The following is a 20,582-nucleotide window of genomic DNA, read 5'->3' on the forward strand; positions in this document are numbered from 1 at the left end:
AGTTTGTTGGTTCTCTTGACATGAATCAAAACAATGAAGAAAATGAAGACAATGCATCAATTGTAGAATCCATTGATGATGACCATGTAATCTTATTATGTTTGACAATTAAGTTTTGTTTTGTGTCCTTACAAAAAAAATTTAAATAATAATACAAAATTCTTGTTTTTTAGGAGAAGGAAGATCCGACACATGATGATAATACAAATGAGGTTGTTGATAAATTTATTCTTATTATGTTATTTACAATTTATTTTGTGTTAGTATTTGTATTTCTAACGTCTAATTTTATTTCATTTTATTGCAGAATGCGAAAGACAAGAAAACAGAAATGGATAAGAAAAGACAATTAAGAAAGTCAAAACCTCTAATGTAGAAAAATCAATTGTGTGCTTTAATTTTAATTTCTTTTGTTTTTTGTGTTGTTACTGTTTGAGTAATTTTCTTTTGGGTTTAACTGTTTATTCGTAGAAGCAATTAACAACTACATCAACAAGTAGAGCAACACTAGTAATCCCTAAAGTCAAAGTTGTGGTTCCTTCTTTTCCCCCTTGTAGTGGAGTTAATTCAATTTATCCCCCAGGAATTTTCATTCCACCTTCATTTGCATACTTGCCATCCCAATATATTACACACAATCAAGGCCTATCTATTTCAGTTAATTCTCATTATTCAGTTTTTACACAGCCTTCTCAGGTTTGATTTTAAATTATATTTAATTTTGTAGGTATTTTCAGTTTTGTAAAATTTTTAAATACTAACCTATTTTTTTTAATGCAGAACAATACAATGCATAATGTCAGTAGGGTTTCTATTGGAATAATTTGCTTCAACACAGTGACGGATCCAGAAATTTTATATAGTGGGAACAATATTTATTTATATATTTGTAATATTAAAAATTTTATATATAATTTTTAAAGACATAAATATATATTATAATTATTTTTTACAATCTTTTATATCTACGATTATAATTAAAGATGAAAATAAACTAGGTTAGATTAGATTTTATTACAATTTAGTAGGTTTAAATATAAGTTTATTTAAAAATATATATTCTAAGTATGACTTAATTATCTATCATAGACATTTTTAAATGTTTGGGTAGAACTACAATCCTAAAGGTCTACTTTATAATAATTTAATACTATTAAAAATATAAAAATAAATATGTTAAATTTTATAAAAACCAAGTTTAATTTATTTATGATATAAATATATTTTTAATATCTAATATATTTTTAGATGATAATTTATTTTAAAATATAATTTATAATAAAAATTTTAAATGAAAAATAAATCTTCTAATTTTTTTTATTTTGATTTTTTTAATTAACGTATACAATTTTACTATTTTGATTTTTTTAATCAACATATACAATAAATAAAAAACACAAAAGGTAAACATGCATACTGTAAATTTTATTTTATCAAAAATTAATTTTTTTTAATATATTACATTATATATGTGAGTATTAATATATATATATATATATATATATATATATATATATATATATATATATATATATATTATAATTAAATTTTTTTAAAAAATTGATTCGTTATTAAGAAATATTCTTTATCATATAAGAGAATTAATCTCCTTTAAAAGGTTGATAGGCATCAAATAAATAAATATTTTTTCTTAATCTATGATAATTTAAATATATATATTTATTTTATTAGAATATAATTTTTATTTTTTAAAATATATTATTTTTTAAAATAAAAATTATATATGTGTCAAATAGTAGTGGGGGCAAGTGCCCCCACTCTCTATAACGTGGATCCGTCCCTGCTTCAACAAACAATTAATAATGGAACTGAAACCGGTTACTATTTTTACAATGTAGGATGAATGCAATTGGTTTGTTAAATTTTATGATAAATGAATTTTAATTATTTTCTTTGTTTTAATAATGTTTTTTTTTCTTCAGGTGGTATTGCTGATGATCCTTAATTTTCAGAATTTTTCAAGAACATGGTTGATGAGAAACAAAAGAAATGTCCTTATGTGTTCTTTATAATTTTTAATTTATATGCACGTTTTGAATGTTTTGAGGACCAAATTATATATGCATATTAATTTGATTTATATATTTTTTAAGTTGGTAGTTTTATTCCCTAGTGTAGGCCATTTTATTTTATTGAATCTGAATGTTAGACATTAAGATTAGTTTCTTTTTAAAGTTAAAAAAAATGTTGTGTGTATGTCAATTGTAACCAGTTATTTTGATTTTTTATTACTATTATTGAACTTAAGGCAACAACCGAGTCTAATGATTTACGTAATGCATAAACTTGCGAATTTGAACTTTCAAATTTGAAGCGAGTTACGAATTTGAACTTACGAATTTGAATTGAGTTAGTTGGGAACAAGAAAATAAAGAATACATAAACTATAACACGTTCATGGAATAGTGGGACCTTTAGAGCCCTGTTAAGAAAAGCAATTATAGTGATGAAATTAATGACATTAGGATCAAAGTAATGACCTTAGGTTAAGGAATTTTAAGAAAACACTAAAATCTAAAATAGTTAATCTACATATAGAATTTTGGTTTTTATATCGAAGTCTAGTGCTTCTACCATGAAGTAATTTAGTATTTATTATTTATAGGTATGTTAAAAAAAGTTAAAATATATTTAAGTAACCCAATTCGAGTACAAAAATTACTAAGGTGGTGTTTATATATATATGATGATCCAATTATTAATCCTAAAGCCCAAAAAGATAAATGTCATATGGGCCTACAAGACCTCATAATCCAATTATGTAGTGTCTTGGTTCCGCTTGGGTGACGGTTTGGTATTAATTGTTATTAGTAATTAGAAGTTATAAGGTCTCATCGTTTCAAAATACCAAAACCCAAACCGTCAAACACAAGGTTTCACGAAATATGTGTTTTGTGTTGGAGAGCAATGACGCCAAGAAGACAAACACCGATTAACGAGATGACAACTTTAGGGTGGTTCGTGACGTTTCATCGGAAAAAAAAGGTAATTTTATGATTTTGTTTATGTTTTTAAAGTTATTTGCTTGACAATTTTTAGTTTTCTTCGTTAGCCTTTTGGAAAAGTTGAGGAAGACTTCTGGAACAATTTTAAGGACGAACTGGGTGGCATCTGGATAGTAATTGATCAAAACGAAAACAAACACAAACTGAAATGTGAAGTCGTCCATGAAGAAGCACTAATAACAGATGGTTGGGGTTTCTTGCAAAAATTTTATGGGATGACTGGAGATCATTCCATCATGTTTTGCTACGTAGGGTTAAGGTTGTTTCACATTACTGTATGGAGTAACCCATCGAACCTAAAATTCGTAGATGAAGCTGCAAACCCTTCGTGTTCATCTCGTAATCCCAACCTGGTAACTCCATCTGAAAGTCGACCACCCACCTTTACGAAAAAAGTGTTCAAAGTAGTGCTGATTGAGTATAAAGCAACTGGAAGTCAATTGGTGAGTATATTTTATTTTTTGTCTTTTTAAAAATAAAACCTTTTTTATGAATAGGGAAAATAGAAAATAATTATTTATTTTATATTCTAACAGAGCTTGCCGGTAGAATTTGGAGATCATTTGCGTAAGAGAAGATGGAAAACATTGAATATCTGTGGTCCTGTAGAGATGGTGAAATGTTCTGTCATCATTCATTCCGAGGGAAGGAAATTTGTCAAACTTGGGAAAGGTTGGAAGGATTTTTGTAACAAAAATCAGTTTGTTGCCGAAGATGAACTTGAATTTTCATTTCCTCATGATAGACGCAATTTGACCCATGTTATGAAGATTCAGAATTGATTATGGTAATTTTAATATTTAGGGTTTAGGATTAATTTGTAATATTTTGGTATTATGAAGTAGACCTGATTAACAAAGTCAATGTGCTTTGTTATCTATACTAACATATAAAGGGGATACATTTTTTAGTAACCACCTTGGTCTCCACATTTTGTTGACTAATACACCCTTCTATTTTAAAAAATTAGAAAAAATAATATTTTTAATCAAATTCAAGAACTTTAAACTAATAAATTAATTATAACATAATTTTATTTCATAATTTACTAATTTTAATATGGACACATGTTTGCATTCATAATTTTATTTCAGTGTTTGAAAATTATAACAGTAAGCATTTGTGTTAAAAAGACTTTAATTGGCGTATTGGAATCAATTATGTTATGACTAATGATAACTGATTTTGCCATTTATGACATGTGTTTACCAGGCTTACATGGTTTTGCATGTTACATATTTGAACGATATGCCAATTATCACACGTTTAAACGGTTTAAATATTTGAACGCATTTTTGAACCAACTATGGTAACCGGTTTCAAGAAACAACATACAAAAACTGTTTTGTAACTTCTTAATATTCATTCCAATGTCATCAAACTGAAACAACGTGCCATAATGGGGTCTCTTCAAATTTTTTTGTCAGTTTTCTTTCTGACTCTTATATATAGATGTTTGCCACATACGAGAAATATAACACAGTCAAAGTTCTTTGTCATATTCTCTTACTACACAACTTTACTTAGACCACTGCTATAGAAGCCAAAACTATTCTTTTTCTTTGAAACTATTCTTCGTTCAAATGGAGAAGTCTATTGCTCATGATCCTGAAGAAGAAATGGAAACTTTGAAAGATGTCAAGAATTGTGAAATTCATTGCGAATACGTCCCTGGATATGTAAGTAATAAAAATTTATTTTAAATTCTTCATATTAAATTATATTTCAAAATAAATAGTATATTTTTTTCTTGTATATAATTTATCATTTCTTTTCTTCTATGTAGAGAAAAATAAGATTGCCCGACTTATTTTCTATTGATTACTACAATGAAATCAAAGACGTAGTTACTCTAGAAGATCCTTACGGTAATTCTTTTGAATGTTCTGTGAAGAAAAAGAATGGCCGGTTGTAATTAACTGAAGGAACTGAACCTATTGATCCTTTTTATGGCCTTGATAGAGGTCGTTGGCTAAGTCTGACATTTTTTACTGAACTTAGTCAGTTTGAAATTTTTGACTGAGGTGGTTGGCCTTGAACTTAGTCAGTTTAAAATTTTTTATTGTTTTGGGATAATCAACTTCGTCACTTAACCTATATTTTACTAACATTGCAAAATATTTTTCAGTCAAAAATGTCAGACTTAGCCAACCACCTCTATCAAGGCCATTAAAAGGGCCAATAGGTTCAGTTCCTTCAGTTAATTACAACCGGCCATTCTTTTTCTTCACAGAACATTCAAAAGAATTATCGTAAGGATCTTCTAGAGTAACTACGTCTTTGATTTCATTGTAGTAATCAATAGAAAATAAGTTGGGCAATCTTATTTTTCTCTACATAGAAGAAAAGAAATGATAAATTAAATACAAGAAAAAATTATACTGTTTATTTTGAAATATAATTTAATATAGAGAATTTAAAACAAAATTTTTATTACTTACATATCCAGGGACGTATTCGCAATGAATTTCATGATTCTTGACGTCTTTCAGAGTTTCCATTTCCTCTTCAGGATCATGAGCAATAGACTTCTCCATTTGAACGAAGAATAGTTTCAAAGAAAAAGAATAGTTTTGGCTTCTGTAGCAGTGGTCTAAGTAAAGTTGTGTAGTAAGAGAATATGACAAAGAACTTTGATTGTGTTATATTTCTCGTATGTGGCAAACATCTATATATAAGATCAGAAAGAAAACTGACAAAAATTTTTGAAGAGACCCCATTATGGCACGTTGTTTCAGTTTGATGACATTGGAATCAATATTGGGAAGTTACAAAACAGTTTTTGTATGTTGTTTCTTGAAACCGGTTACCATAGTTGGTTCAAAAATGCGTTCAAATATTTAAACCGTTTAAACGTGTGATAATTGGCATATCGTTCAAATATGTAACATGCAAAACCATGTAAGCCTGGTAAACATGTCATAAATGGCAAAATCAGTTATCATTAGTCATAACATAACTGATTCCAATACGCCAATTAAAGTCTTTTTAACACAAATGCTTACGGTTATAATTTTCAAACACTGAAATAAAATTATGAATGCAAACGTGTGTCCATATTAAAATTAGTAAATTATGAAATAAAATTAGTAAATATTAAAATTACTTTATATATTAAATTTATGATGTACTAGTGAGGTTGAGGCACTTCGTGCCTCTATTAAATATAAAATAAAAATAAAATTAAGTAAATGTTATAATTAATTTATTAGTTTCAAGTTCTTGAATTTGATTAAAAATATTATTTTTTCTAATTTTTTAAAATAGAAGGGCGTATTAGTCAACAAAATGTGGAGACCAAGGTGGTTACTAAAAAATGTATCCCCTTTATATGTTAGTATAGATAAGGATGTTAGGCATTATATATATATATAAGAAGGAAAAAAGAACTCCGTGCCTAGATTGTATTAAAAAAAACAAATAAATAAAAAAATGACAAACTACTCATAAAAAAATAGTTATTGAAAAATAAATAAAAGATAAAATGATCCATGTAAAAATGAAAACAAAAAATAATTATTGAAAGTCGTAACTTAAATTTGACTAAATTTTTTTTTCTAATTATTTTAAATGAAACGGTATAATAGTAAAAAAAAAGTGGTTACCAAAAAGGGTATCTCGTTTATATATTAGTATAAATATATTTATTTATTGTTGTGTAATATTATAAAATTATATATGTACCTCATTTAATCTACTAATTTATTATCCACCTATCTAGTGAATAATGATTGTATTTTTTATTTAATTTAATACATTTACTAGTTAACTATCTACCTATCTATGTACCTCATTTAATCTAATAATTAAATATATATATATATATATATATATATATATATATATATATATAGAAAAACAATATGGGTACATATATTATATATTTGATTTAGTGGTTAACTATGTACATATATCTAGTGATTAATCAAATGTTCAACCATGAACCTAAATTAATTAGTTAGTATTAATGATTTGAGACTAAACCCTAAACAACTATATCTCATTGAATGTACTAGTTAACAATATATATATGTGTGTGTATATATATATATATATATATATTGGAAAACTATATGTGTATATATATTATTTAATTGATTTAGTGGTTAACTATGTACTTATCTATTGATTAATCAAATGTTCAACCATGAACCTAAATTAATTAGCTAGTATTAATGATTTGAGACTAAGCCCTAAACAAATATATCTCATTCAATGTACTAGTTAACTATATATATATGTGTGTGTATATATATACATATATTGGAAAACTATATGTGTATATATATTATATAATTGATTTAGTGGTTAACTATCTACCTATCTATGTACCTCATTTAATCTACTAATTAACCATCTACCTATGTAGTGATTAATCATTGTATTTTTTATTTAATTTATTTCATTTAGTTGTTAATTAACTATCTATCCATCTATGTAGCTCATTTAATCTACTAATTAAATATATATATATATATATATATATATATATATATATGTATATATATATATATATATATATATATACACGAAAACAATACGGGTACATATATTATATATTTGATTTAGTGGTTAACTATGTACCTATCTAGTGATTAATCAAATATTCAACCATGAACCTAAATTAATTAGCTAGTATTAATGACTTGAGACTAAACCCTAAACAAATACATCTCATTGAATGTACTAGTTAACTATATATATATATATATGTGTGTGTATATGTATATATATATATATATATATATATATATATATATATATATATATATTCGACAACTATATTTGTATATATATTATTTAATTGATTTAGTGGTTAACTATCTAACTATCTAGTACCTATGTACTTCATTTAATCTACTAATTAACCATCTACCTATGTAGTGATTAATCATTGTATTTTTTAGTAGTTAACTATCTACCTATCTATGTACCTCATTTAATCTACTCATTAACCATCTACCTATGTAGTGATTAATCATTTTATTTTATATTTAATTGATTTCATTTAGTAGTTAACTATCTACCTATCTGTGTACCTCATTTAATCTACTAATTAAGTGTATATATATATATATATATATATATATATATATATATATATACACACACACATATATATACATACATATATATATATATATATATATATATATATTATATTTGATTTAGTTGTTAACTATGTACCTATCTAGTGATTAATCAAATGTTCAACCATGAACCTAAATTACTTAGCTAGTATTAATGATTTGAGACAAAACCCTAAACAAATATATCTCATTCATGTACTAGTTAACTATGCAGGTATATATATATATATATATATATATATATATATATATATATATATATATTGGAAAACTATATGTGTATATATATTACTTATTTGATTAAACCCTAAACTATGTACCTCATTTAATCTACTGATCAACATTAATGATTAGCCTTTTAACTAATTTATTTAATTGTCCAATTATTCTTAAATTAATTGGATTATTTAATTTCATCATTTGTATTTAGTCTTATTTTTTTTATTTAACATGTAGACCATGACCTTAAGTAATAAATAATTAATTTTTTTCCTTTTAATAATACTTGAATATAGTCACCAATCATCAAATGTTTATTATAATAAAATAATAAAGAATAATAACAAGATAAATGTATCAAAATTTGTGACGAGGTGTAGTCGTTCAAATAAACATGTCAGCCTTGTACCATTATACAATGTATGAGGGGTAAACACGGTAATACTCAAATTTTTTTTGGAAACAAAGTTACATGTTTCAAGTGGTTGCATTTCCTAAACTATTTCGAGCAACTCAACACACGTAGCAGTCATGTCAACATACACGACCAGTCATCTCACGTCACCTATAGGATTCTCATGCGGGGATACTATCATTATTAAGGCAGAATTTATGTTGAAAAATTATGGAGAACCATTACAGCATTACTATTGGGACGATGCATCATAAATTAAAATTGTTAAAAATGAGGCTTATCCTCTATTGTGAATCACAAAATCCTGACACCACCATCAAATATTCCTGACTTTGCAGAATATTATCCTTGAGTTACGAAAAGAAAAAATAATGGTAATTGTGCACAGCTAATAAATATTGTATGTTAGTCAATTGAATTTAATATAGTCTTAAATTTTGGTTACAAAAAAATATAAACTTAACTTTTAAGATAGAATAAACAAAATAAAATTGTTGGTTAAAACTTACAACTCTTCGTAAATGCTAAAAAGCACTACACGTGTCAAACCACTAACTAGTTTTTTTTTTTTAAATCGTAAACTAAACTTAATAACCTCTCTCATAGTTTTGTTTTGTTTTTCTCAAAGCCATTTTCGTTTCTCTGTCTTAGGCTTTATTTCTCTAAGTTAGTTTTCATTTTTGTGTTCATTACTGGTTTCTCTCATGGCTAACATTGACAACATTAAAGATTCATTTGAATTTTTGCTTCGAAAAGGAGAGGTTTGTCATTTTAAACTATTACTATCTGAGTTTGTTATCCATTTTCAACTTTTAAAATTGGTTCCGTAACCAATTTTAAAAGAGCCGATTTTAAAAGTCTAACTTTTAAGATTGGTTGTTTTATAACCGATCTTAAAAGTCCTGACTGCGAAGAAAATAAACTAGAACGGGTCGTTCCAAAACTGGAACGGGCCGTTCCATGTTGTTAAAAAGGCCTAAAAAGATAGTGTGGAACAGGCCGTTCTAGCATAGTTTGACATAAGTTTAACCAATCCAGAATGGACATCAGAACGACCCGTTCTCCTTGCAGTACGGGTCGTTCTCCCTGAAGAACGGGTCGTTCTCCTTGCAGAACGGACCATTTTCCTTGCAGAACGGGTCATTCTATATTCAAAATTTACCCAAAATGAACCTACAACAAAAATAGAGACAAGAGAAGAGCATGAGAAAACGAAAAGAGACACAAGAAGAGCATGAGAAGACAAAAATGAAAATGAAAACGACAACGAAATTTACCTTATTGGAGACTTTAGAAAATGAGAGCACGAGAGAATAAAAAAAGGAATGGAGGAAAAGATTAAAGAGAATGAGAATGGAGGGAAATATAAAAGGTTTCTGCCGATACTTTTAAAATCGGTTATTTAAGAACCGATTTTGTATACTACATACAAAATCGGTTCTGAAATAACTGATTTTAAAAATAGCACTTTTAAAATCGATTCTTAAATAACCGATTTTAAAAGTAACACTTTTAAAATCGGTCATAAAATAACCGATCTTAGAAGTACTTTTAAGATCGGTTATTTTATGACCGATCTTAAAAGTTATGCCTAATACAACTTTTAAGATCGGTTCTTTTGTAACCGATCTCAAAAGTTGTGTTAGACATGCCTTTTAAGATCGGTCATAAAATAACCGGTCTCAAAAGTACTTTTAAGATCGGTTAAATTTTAACCGATCTTAAAAGTTTTCATATCATTTACAAAATTGTCACCACGTCACTTTTAAGATCGGTTACCTTGTAACCAATCTTAAAACTTCGATTTTAAATCCAATTTTTGCACTAGTGATTGTTGGTTGGGAAACAATAGTCACATATACTTATCTGAAAAGAGCGTTGGTAAGTTACACTTTCATTGTTAATTTGATGAAGAATTAATAATTAATAAATTTATTAAATACTAAATTATTTTCATTTTATTTTATTATAAAAATTTAGCCCGTTCCTGCTGATATTAGGAGAAATGAGTCTCTTGGAGAAGAGAATAGTAAAAAAGATGTTGATATTGTACTTCCAAGTGGTAGAAAATTAAGGTGATCACTCTTAAACTACAAATATAAAAGTTTATTTGGGACTGGTTGGTATGAGTTTGCAAGAAATCACGACTTAGTTGATGGGGACTTATTGATTTTTGATAAAGTTAAAGGAGAAAACAAGATATACCTATTCGTTCAAGAATATCGCAGATAAGGTGCAATATAGTGAAATTTGTTTCATTAACCATTATGAAATAGAGCTATGAACAATACTAATACTTTATATTTTTTAATTTTCAGGTACTTGATCATCCAATTACTTTTACACATTTTGGAGACTTAATGTTCATTTATTTAAAATGTGATCATCGGTGTATTTTTTATTATAAATAGAACAAGTAAATAGGTTTTTAGGGTTATTGTAAGCATATTAAGTGTAATCTTTTGTTCCTAAATACTGAATGTCTTAATCTTAATGTCGATGTTTTCTTATGATATAGTTGTATGTATTCCACGGATGACTAAAATCTATTATTATATTTAACTGTAATATTAACTATTGTATATCATATGTATATATATATATATATATATATATATATATATATATATATATATATATTTTTATAAATATTATATTTTGTATGTTGTTTTTGATTATTTATAATTTTAAACATATTAGAATTGGTAAACTATGGATAAAGTTTAAATTGAAATCTTATAATATCTCTAACTAGAGCTATTTTTTATTTTAATGTGATGCAGGCACATAGTGCATTTTTTCTGCTAATTATTATTATAAATTTTGATATCATAAATCCATAAAGTTTTTAAATAAATAAGAAATAATTGCAGTATCACGCATGGAAAAAAATTGATGTTTTAAGTATACAAATTTTAGTTTTTAATTTGAACATCTAAAATACAAGTTTTACCATTTTCAATTTATTATATATGTATCTATATCTATACATCTATACATCTATACATACATACATATTATAAGGGGGATATATTTTGATAACCACCTTTTTGGTCTCCACTTTTTAGTAGATGATTATACACCTTGAATTAAAAAAAAAATACTCTTCTTATATTTTTTTGAATAACTATTTATAATTTTTAATATTTATCTGTGTGTAATTATTAGAGACACGAAGTACCTTGACCCATCTATTTATTATTAAAAAAATATTTATTAAAGGAAGAGTACATTCTATATTTTTAATATTAAAGTTCAAAATAGTAGCTTTATTATTGTTATAGTGTAATAGTCACAACATTTTACGAACTACCATGAACTATTACTACTGAAATATATTAACTACCATGAAACCACTTTTTATTTTTATTCTTATTTATAGTTGTTTCAATAATCGATTAGGTTCTTATCAACAGATTATTTTAATGCTACTGACAATTTTTTTATAATCATATCTATAACATATATAAAAAATAATAATTTGATTTATTGCATATATTTTTTTACACAATTTTATCTTTAAATTTATAAATGATAAAAAATAAATTTAAAAATTAATTATCTTTACAAACACAATACTTAAACTTAAGATTTTAAGATTTGAGGATCAAGATAATACTAATTAATCTAATAAACATTCATGTTTTTTAAATATTATTATTAAATAAAATATAGAGGTACATTAATTCTACTAGTATAGATAATGGTATCAAAATTTCTCTATTATAAAACAATTGAGTTTAACAATGCAACCAAACTCATTTAGTTCTTCGTAAAGCTTTTATATATATATATATATATATATATATATTTAAATATATTATAGTATTACAAAAGAAAATTGTAATTCATTCCGAAACATCGCCCAAAAGTTTTAAAATATTCATACTTTTGAATAAATTTATTATAAAATAATTATTCAATTTAAAATTATATAATTTAAATTAACTTTTATTTGTTTCCGAATAAATCTTGGACTTTCATCTTCGAGACGTACAATTTTTTTTACAACAATTTCTTACTTCTTAAAAAAATAATAGTTATAAAAATAAATTATTTTTATATATTGATGTGGTAAGAGGAAAATAGAAACTGAAAAGAGAAAAACATGAAAACAAGCTTCTTAAAAGAATGAAATAAAAGATGATAATTATATATTTGCTAGATTTGTTAAATGTATCCTTTTTATTAGCTCGATATAAGAAAAAAATTTAACATGGGTTTTAATTTTCAAATTGTATAGTACAATTTCAATTTAATTAAATCGACTGAAAAAATAACTATGAATTGAATGATACATTTATTAATAATTAAATTGATTTACTAATTAGCTACGTTAATTATTGGTTAAATTTTTGGTTTTTAATTTACCATGCCATGTAAATGGACACGTAAAGGCAGAACTTGTAGCCTTAAATGCTTCAGCATGCCAAGTAGATGGACAAGTAAAGGCATCACAATCAAGAAACAAATCATGCAACCTATGGCCTCATGGAGCCACACTACAAACGCTGTTATTGATGGTTACTAGTGGCATATACAACAACAATGTTAGACTTATTTTTAGAGGTTGTTGATGCTTCGTTTCCATCAACCAACCACCTGGAACATCGACTTTATTATTACATGCAATCGAGTTAATCATGAAGCGTGAACTGTGTTACATGTTCAAAGTCCAATAACAAAACGTAAACTAAAATTAAATAAATTTTTCAACAGACATATAAATATTATATTATATTATATTATATATATATATATACACACACACACAAATGTCAGCTATACTATCATATTCACATTATTTTACTCAAACTCTTTTGTTGTATACATAAATTTAGTATTTAAAAACATCATGGCAGGAGCTAAAAAGTCTTCTTGCAAGCATCAAATTAAGAAACCTATGTGACACCCTTACTACCCCAACACAAAATATTAATCATGTAAATAACCTAAAGAATAAAATTTTCAACGTTGGTAAAACGGTTCACATAAAACCTTCATATTCATTTATCAATAACCAACATAATAATTAAAAATAAAACTTGAGAGTTTACAAATTGTTTTCAAAATCATATTTACAATTCTAAATCCATATAAAAATCTATGTCCTAAAAATTCTCTGCCCCGATCTCACAATATCAGAGCATACCCACAATTCAACTGTTGACATTTTCTCACCTAAAATATCCACAATTTGTACTGTAAGAAAAGAAAACATCGATATGAAAAGCATACAAGGAAAAACACGACATAATCACAACTCATTATAACTTAATATTCATAAATATTTCAACATATTGTATTTCAATCAATCATGCATCGTCATCACGTCATAATTCTCAATCACACCAATCATCATAAATCTTGCACTTCACACTATGCCAAGGTCACGCTACCCATTTAAAAATCCAAGGTCGTGCTCACCCCTGATATAACACTGTGCCAAGGTCATGATTCCCCTGTAGCATATCTAGCCCAAGGTCGTGCTCACCCCCGACATGTTATTCAAGGTCATGATACCCACGTAACAATCCAAGGCCGTGCTCACCCCTAATATAACACTGTGTCAAGGTCACGTTACCCATAAGCCAGGACCGTGCTCACCCTTGACATGTTAACCAAGGTCACGATACCCATGTAACAATCCCGGGCCGTGCTCACTCCTGATATAACACTGTGCCAATGTCATGTTACCCCTAACTCAGGGTCGTGCTCACCCCTGACATGTTAACCAAGGTCACGATACCCATGTAACAATCCTAGGTCGTGCTCACCCCTGGTCATAGGTGTGAAGAACCACAATCACATCTCATTCACATTCCACACAACATCTCATAGTTCAATTCCATACACACATTAGATAAGTCCAAAATAATGGGTTTCATACACCTTAAGCAATTCACATCTAAATCATCAATTTTTATCAAGTAATATAACAATAACATTCATAAATTAATATAATAATCAATGGAATTATCATTTTAATGTAATTTTAACATAAACAGTAAAATCCCCAATTGTTGCAAAACCTAGCTCACAGACACTTTTTTACAATTTCGTTCTCTCTCCCAGATCATCATTCTTACAAATTATTAGCATATTTCTAATCCTTAATACATATACAGTTTAATGGGATCATCAATTTCTCAAACAGAAATAATTATAAAATTACTCATAATCTTAAGGGACTCTTCCTCTACCCAATTCCTCATGTAACTCTACACATAAATAATTTCCCTTTCCCTCGTACCTGGATAAACAGTAACTGAAATTAAGGATGTGGTTGATCTTTTCCATTGGGTTCCCCTCGATCTACAGAGAGTGCAGAAGAAGAGAAGAGAGAAAATAAGAAAAAGAGTCAGAAATGAAAGGTGTGCTCTTTGAGAGTGTCAGAGCACTCTATTTATAGGCATTAGGCGTTGCCGGAACGGCTCGTTTTGAATCTAGAACGGCCCGTTCTCGACTCTGATGGCATGCGTAAAATTCGCATCCAAAACGGCCTATTCTTAAACCAGAACGGCCCGTTCTGGGGTTGCACTTAACCCACAACGGCCATATCTGGAACGACCCATTCTCAATTAGGGTTGTAGGCATTTTTGGTGATTTGGAACGCCCCGTTCCCATCTAAAATTTGTAGAAAATCTTTGTATTTTGGAACGGCCGGTTCTGGGATACAAAATCACTCTCATTTTAGTAGTTTGGAACGGCCCGTTCCAATCTGGAAACGGCCCGTCTCAAACAATCTGTGAAAATCGGGTTGTTACAATTCTCCCCTCCTTTTAGAAATTTTGTCCCCGAAATTCACCTGAAAACAGAAATAGGTAGGCTCCTCGCATCTTATTTTCTAATTCTCATACAACCTCACTACCTTACTCATGTACAACTCTAACAATCTCACCAAGGAATATCTATTATCAACGAGGATAAGGCAATTAAACTTGGTGAGTCTAACCACTATAACCCAAAAAGAATCAAATTTCGTAATCATCTTAGTCAAGCCTACAACCAAGGTTTATGTACACACCATCTCACTTCCAAAATGAGACGTCTAAAGGCTGCAAAAGTCCTAAAGACTTCTAGCATACTAAACACGAGTACACAAATTCCTCTACTCCTCTCTTCACCTTAGGCCACTATGCTTCCGTTGCGCCACTCGGATATATCTTAGTAGCTCCTAAATGAATGTTAAGAGTACTCTTATGTCTTTCCTCTAAGATCATCTTCCTTAATTTGGGGTTACTAGGTACATAGATCCTATCATTGAACCCCAAAACACCATCAACTTCCACTCGTAAAGGGTTACCCATACCCTTACCAATCCTCTCCACTTGGTTCACTAAGAAAGGATCTAACTCCTAGGCTTCTCTAATCTCGTCCACTAGTCACTTTCGACATACTCAATTCAATGCTTCTAAGGGTGAGCTTACACATCACACTTAAGTTTCTAACTCTTTAATCAAATTCAACCCTTAAATCATCAAAGATGGTAGGTGAATGGTCATCCTACTCAAGGCATCTGCCACAATATTAGTTTTTCTTCTATGACCCTCTTTAAAGATCAAACACCTAAACATAAGTTCACTAGGTACACATACTCGATCTCAAAGTCATACAACTTCATCTATACCCAAGGCAAACTCTTATCTATTATCTTGTCCTATAACCTCATATCTTATCACCAAAATGAATCAACTAATTATGTTCCTCCAATTTTCCTTTAACAATCTACTAGTTACTCGAGTCATACTTAGTCTCACACTACTAAGGGTAACCTCATAAGTCAAGCTTAAATCCTTAATTTGAACTAAAAGATCCATCTCTCTAATCATAAGGAAAGGCAAATATAAAGGTCTCATACTCAAAGCATCGGTCACCAAATTGGCTTTACCTGGATAACAACTAAGATTAAAATCCTAGTCCTTAAGAAATTTCAACTATCTCCCTTGATCAAAAGATATTTAAGGCTCTAAAGATCACTAAATACTTCAAGCTTAGAATCATGTAGGTAGTGTCTTCAAATTTTACTGTAAATATCATAACCGCTAACTCAAGGTCATGGGTAAGGTAATTCCTCTCATGAATTTTCAATTTCAAGAAACATAAGCTACTACATTTCCTTCTTGTATCAACACTCCACCTAATCCCATCTTAGAAGCATCACTGTATACCACCAAAGTATTACTACAATCCAGTAGTATCAACACTAGTCAATCTTTCCTTAAAAGTTTGGAACCTACTCTCACATTTGCCATCCCTCACAAGGAAACTCCTTCCTAGTCAATCTAGTCAAAGGTAATGCTATCTTAGAAATTTACTCAATAAATCTCCTATAATAATAAGCTAATCCAAGAAAACTCATAATCTCACTAACTGACTTTGGTATCTCCCACTTAAGCATGACTTCTATCTTAAGTAGATCTATGTTATACCTCTGCTAGAAATTATATGGCCTAGAAAACTCACCTCATACAATCAAAAATCACACTTAGATAAATTAGCGTAAAGCTGTCTTGGATTCATCTTCATCCTCATCTCCAATATGATGATATCACACCTTAAGGTCAATCTTACTAAACACATAAACACTCGCTAATTGATCCATAAGGTCATCTATCCTCATATCAACATACATGCATATCAAATCATATTAGAATACCTAATTTAAACCTTCATATATACCATCCCTGAGCATGTACGAATGAATTACCGTTTACACCATATAGCATGTACATGAACCAACCTTACCACATAGCATCATACCATCTTAAACAACCTCTCAATGATAACACCTCAGAGCATCATATCCAAATCATTTTCTATCATTGCTATGCCTAACAACTCAAAACATCATGACAGCATATACCTCCCTTCAACAATGTCAAAGCAAATGACACAAAGAGTTATACTCATTCAAATGATCTCAAACCTATCTCAAAAGAAAGCTAAGATCATCTTCTTAGCTAAAAATTCCAAAACCACAACAAATATATCCAGCGCTTACAACTAGTCTTCTGATCACCAAAGCAGTTATAATTGAAGTTCTAGACCTCCGTTTTACCTAATTCCAGTTCTATTGGAAAGATAACATCCAAGGCTACAACGTTCATGAAGACCACAAAATCTAATTATGTCAATATGGTACTCATACTGGCACAACAAAACTGCAGCAAAAATATCTTCTACACCAGACAGCAATAGTTTATCGATATATCTAAGGCCACAAAAATACCTCAATCCTTCCAAAATCACACCTCAACTTCATATTCAAGCTTCCCACTACAATCCTAAACCAAAAACAACTCACATATTTAGCACAACAAACTTAGAAAATAAAACTCACATGCTACCTAAACCATGAAAGGTTAAAAAGCACCAACACTCGAGGAAAATACCAACATTTCAATCTCTCATCAAGAATATCAAAACTTCCAATTCTCAAGATACAACCTCCTTGGATTCAATCGCTAAAACTATAAATTCCAGAAACTCCATCAACCATAAACTCTCAATACACTCGACAAATCAATGTCTCACTCACATCCAAGATTCTAATAGTTTCCAGTTGGTTAGCACAAGGCTTCGTCCACTACTACTGGTACATATGCTCGCAACACGAGTGATACCACTCAACCACTACTTCTTACATAAGCAAGAAGTATCAAAACAAATAAACAATCATGAATAGCATCAACTAAGCTATATCATGTCTTTCAGCCAAATTCTAAGAAAATAATATACAAGTAAGCACAACACTAACAACACAAGGAAAACATTAACATCATCATCATTATCCTCATATAAAGCAAAAAATTGTTAGAGTACACACAATTAAATAAAAACAAACATAATCAATCATCATACTAGCATATCAATAAGTTTCACAATCAATTCATTCCATCATTCATCTACCAAACAATCATAGTAGACTTATAACTCACGGCCGATTGGATCGACCTGCTCTGATACCACTAAATGTGACACCCTTACTACCCCCAACACATATATAAAGATTAATCATGTAAATAAACTAAAGAATAAAATTTTCAACGTTGGTAAAAGGGTTCACATAAAACCTTCATATTCATTTATCAATAACCAACATGATAATTGAAAATAAAACTTGAGAGTTTACAAATTGTTTTCAAAATCATATTTACAATTCCAAATCCATATAAAAATTTATGTCCTAAAAATCCTCTGCCTCGATGTCACAATATCAGAGCATACCCACAATTCAACTGTTGACACTCTTCCTTACCTAAAATATCCACAATTTGTACTGTAAGAAAAGAAAATATCTATATGAAAAGCACACAAGGAAAAATACGACATAATCATAACTCATTATAACTTAATATTCATAAATATTTCAACATATCTTATTTCAATCAATCATGCATCGTCATCATGTCATAATTCTCAATCACACCAATCATCACAAATCTTGCACTTCACACTATGCCAAGGTCACGCTACCCATTTAACAATACAAGGTTGTGCTCACCCCTGATATAACATTGTGCCAAGGTCACGATTCCCCTGTAGCATATCTAGCCCAGGGTCGTGCTCACCCCCGACATGTTATTCAAGGTCACGATACCCACATAACAATCCAAGGTCGTGCTCACCCCTAATATAACATTGTGTCAAGGTCACGTTACCCCTAACCCAGGGTCGTGCTCACCCCTGACATGTTAACCAAGGTCACGATACCCATGCAACAATCTCGGGGCATGCTCATCCCTGATATAACACTATGCCAAGGTCACGTTACCCCTAACTTAGGGTCGTGCTCACCCCTGACATGTTAACCAAGGTCACGATACCCATGTAACAATCCCGGGCCGTGCTCACCCCTGGTCATAGGTGTGAAGAACCACAATCACATCTCATTCACATTCCACACAACATCTCATAGTTCAATTCCATACACACGTCAGATAAGTCCAAAATAATGGGTTTCATACACCTCAAGCAATTCACATCTAAATCATCAATTTTTATCAAGTAATATAACAATAACATTCATAAATTAATATAATAATCAATGGAATTATCATTTTAATATAATTTTAACATAAACAGTAAAACCCCCAATTATTCCAAAACCTAGCTCACAGGCACTTTTTTAACAATTTTGTTCTCTCTCCCAGATCATCATTCTTACAAAAGTATTAGCATATTTCTAATCCTCAATACATATACAGTTTAATGGGATCATCAATTTCTCAAATAGAAATTATTATAAAATTACTCATAATCTTAAGGGACTCTTCCTCTACCCAATTCCTCATGTAACTCTACACATAAATAATTTCCATTTCCCCCGTACCTGGATAAACAGTAACTTAAGGATCTGGTTGATCTCCTCCGTTGGGTTTCCCTCAGTCTACAGAGACTGCAGAAGAAGAGAAAAGAGAAAAGAAGAAAAAGAGTCAGAAATGAAAGGTGTGCTCTTTGGGAGTGCCAAAGCACTCTATTTATAGGCATTAGGCGTCGCCGGAATGACCCGTTTCGAATCCGAAAAGGCCTGTTCTGGGCTCTGACGGCATGTGTAAAATTCACATCCAGAACGACCTGTTCTCAAACCAGAACGGTCCGTTCTGGGGTTGCACTTAACCCACAACGGCCATATCTGGAACGACCTGTTCCCAATTAGGATTTTAGGCATTTTTGGTGATTTGGAACGGCCCGTTCCAAATTGGGAACGCCCCGTTCCCATCTAAAATTTGTAGACAATCTTTGTATTTTGGAACTGCCCGTTCCAGTTTGGGAACGACCCGTTCTGGGATACAAAATCACTCTCATTTTAGTAGTTTAGAACGGCCC

General features: G+C 29.5%; 1 protein-coding gene across 1 annotated transcript; it reads left to right on the plus strand.

The window, feature by feature from the left end:
* The first annotated feature begins 2,928 nt into the window (after positions 1–2,928).
* LOC145950579 (uncharacterized) lies at positions 2,929–3,808 on the plus strand. Its single transcript, XM_083061682.1, has 3 exons — positions 2,929–3,006; positions 3,074–3,469; positions 3,563–3,808. The coding sequence occupies exons 1-3, from the start codon at positions 2,929–2,931 to the stop codon at positions 3,806–3,808; spliced, it is 720 nt and encodes a 239-aa protein (XP_082917808.1).
* Positions 3,809–20,582: the final 16,774 nt, after the last annotated feature.

Source organism: Cajanus cajan, chromosome 8, assembly GCF_000230855.2.
Source record: "Cajanus cajan strain Asha chromosome 8, NIPB_CcT2T_4, whole genome shotgun sequence".
Taxonomy (NCBI): Eukaryota; Viridiplantae; Streptophyta; class Magnoliopsida; order Fabales; family Fabaceae; genus Cajanus; species Cajanus cajan.

Bases quoted from the DNA above. Each gene is read 5' to 3' on its own strand.
- LOC145950579 (XM_083061682.1), top strand. From the start codon at position 2,929: ATGACGCCAAGAAGACAAACACCGATTAACGAGATGACAACTTTAGGG. The intron at 3,007-3,073 runs GTAATTTTATGA...TTTCTTCGTTAG, and splicing joins CGTTTCATCGGAAAAAAAAG to CCTTTTGGAAAAGTTGAGGA. The intron at 3,470-3,562 runs GTGAGTATATTT...ATATTCTAACAG, and splicing joins AAGCAACTGGAAGTCAATTG to AGCTTGCCGGTAGAATTTGG.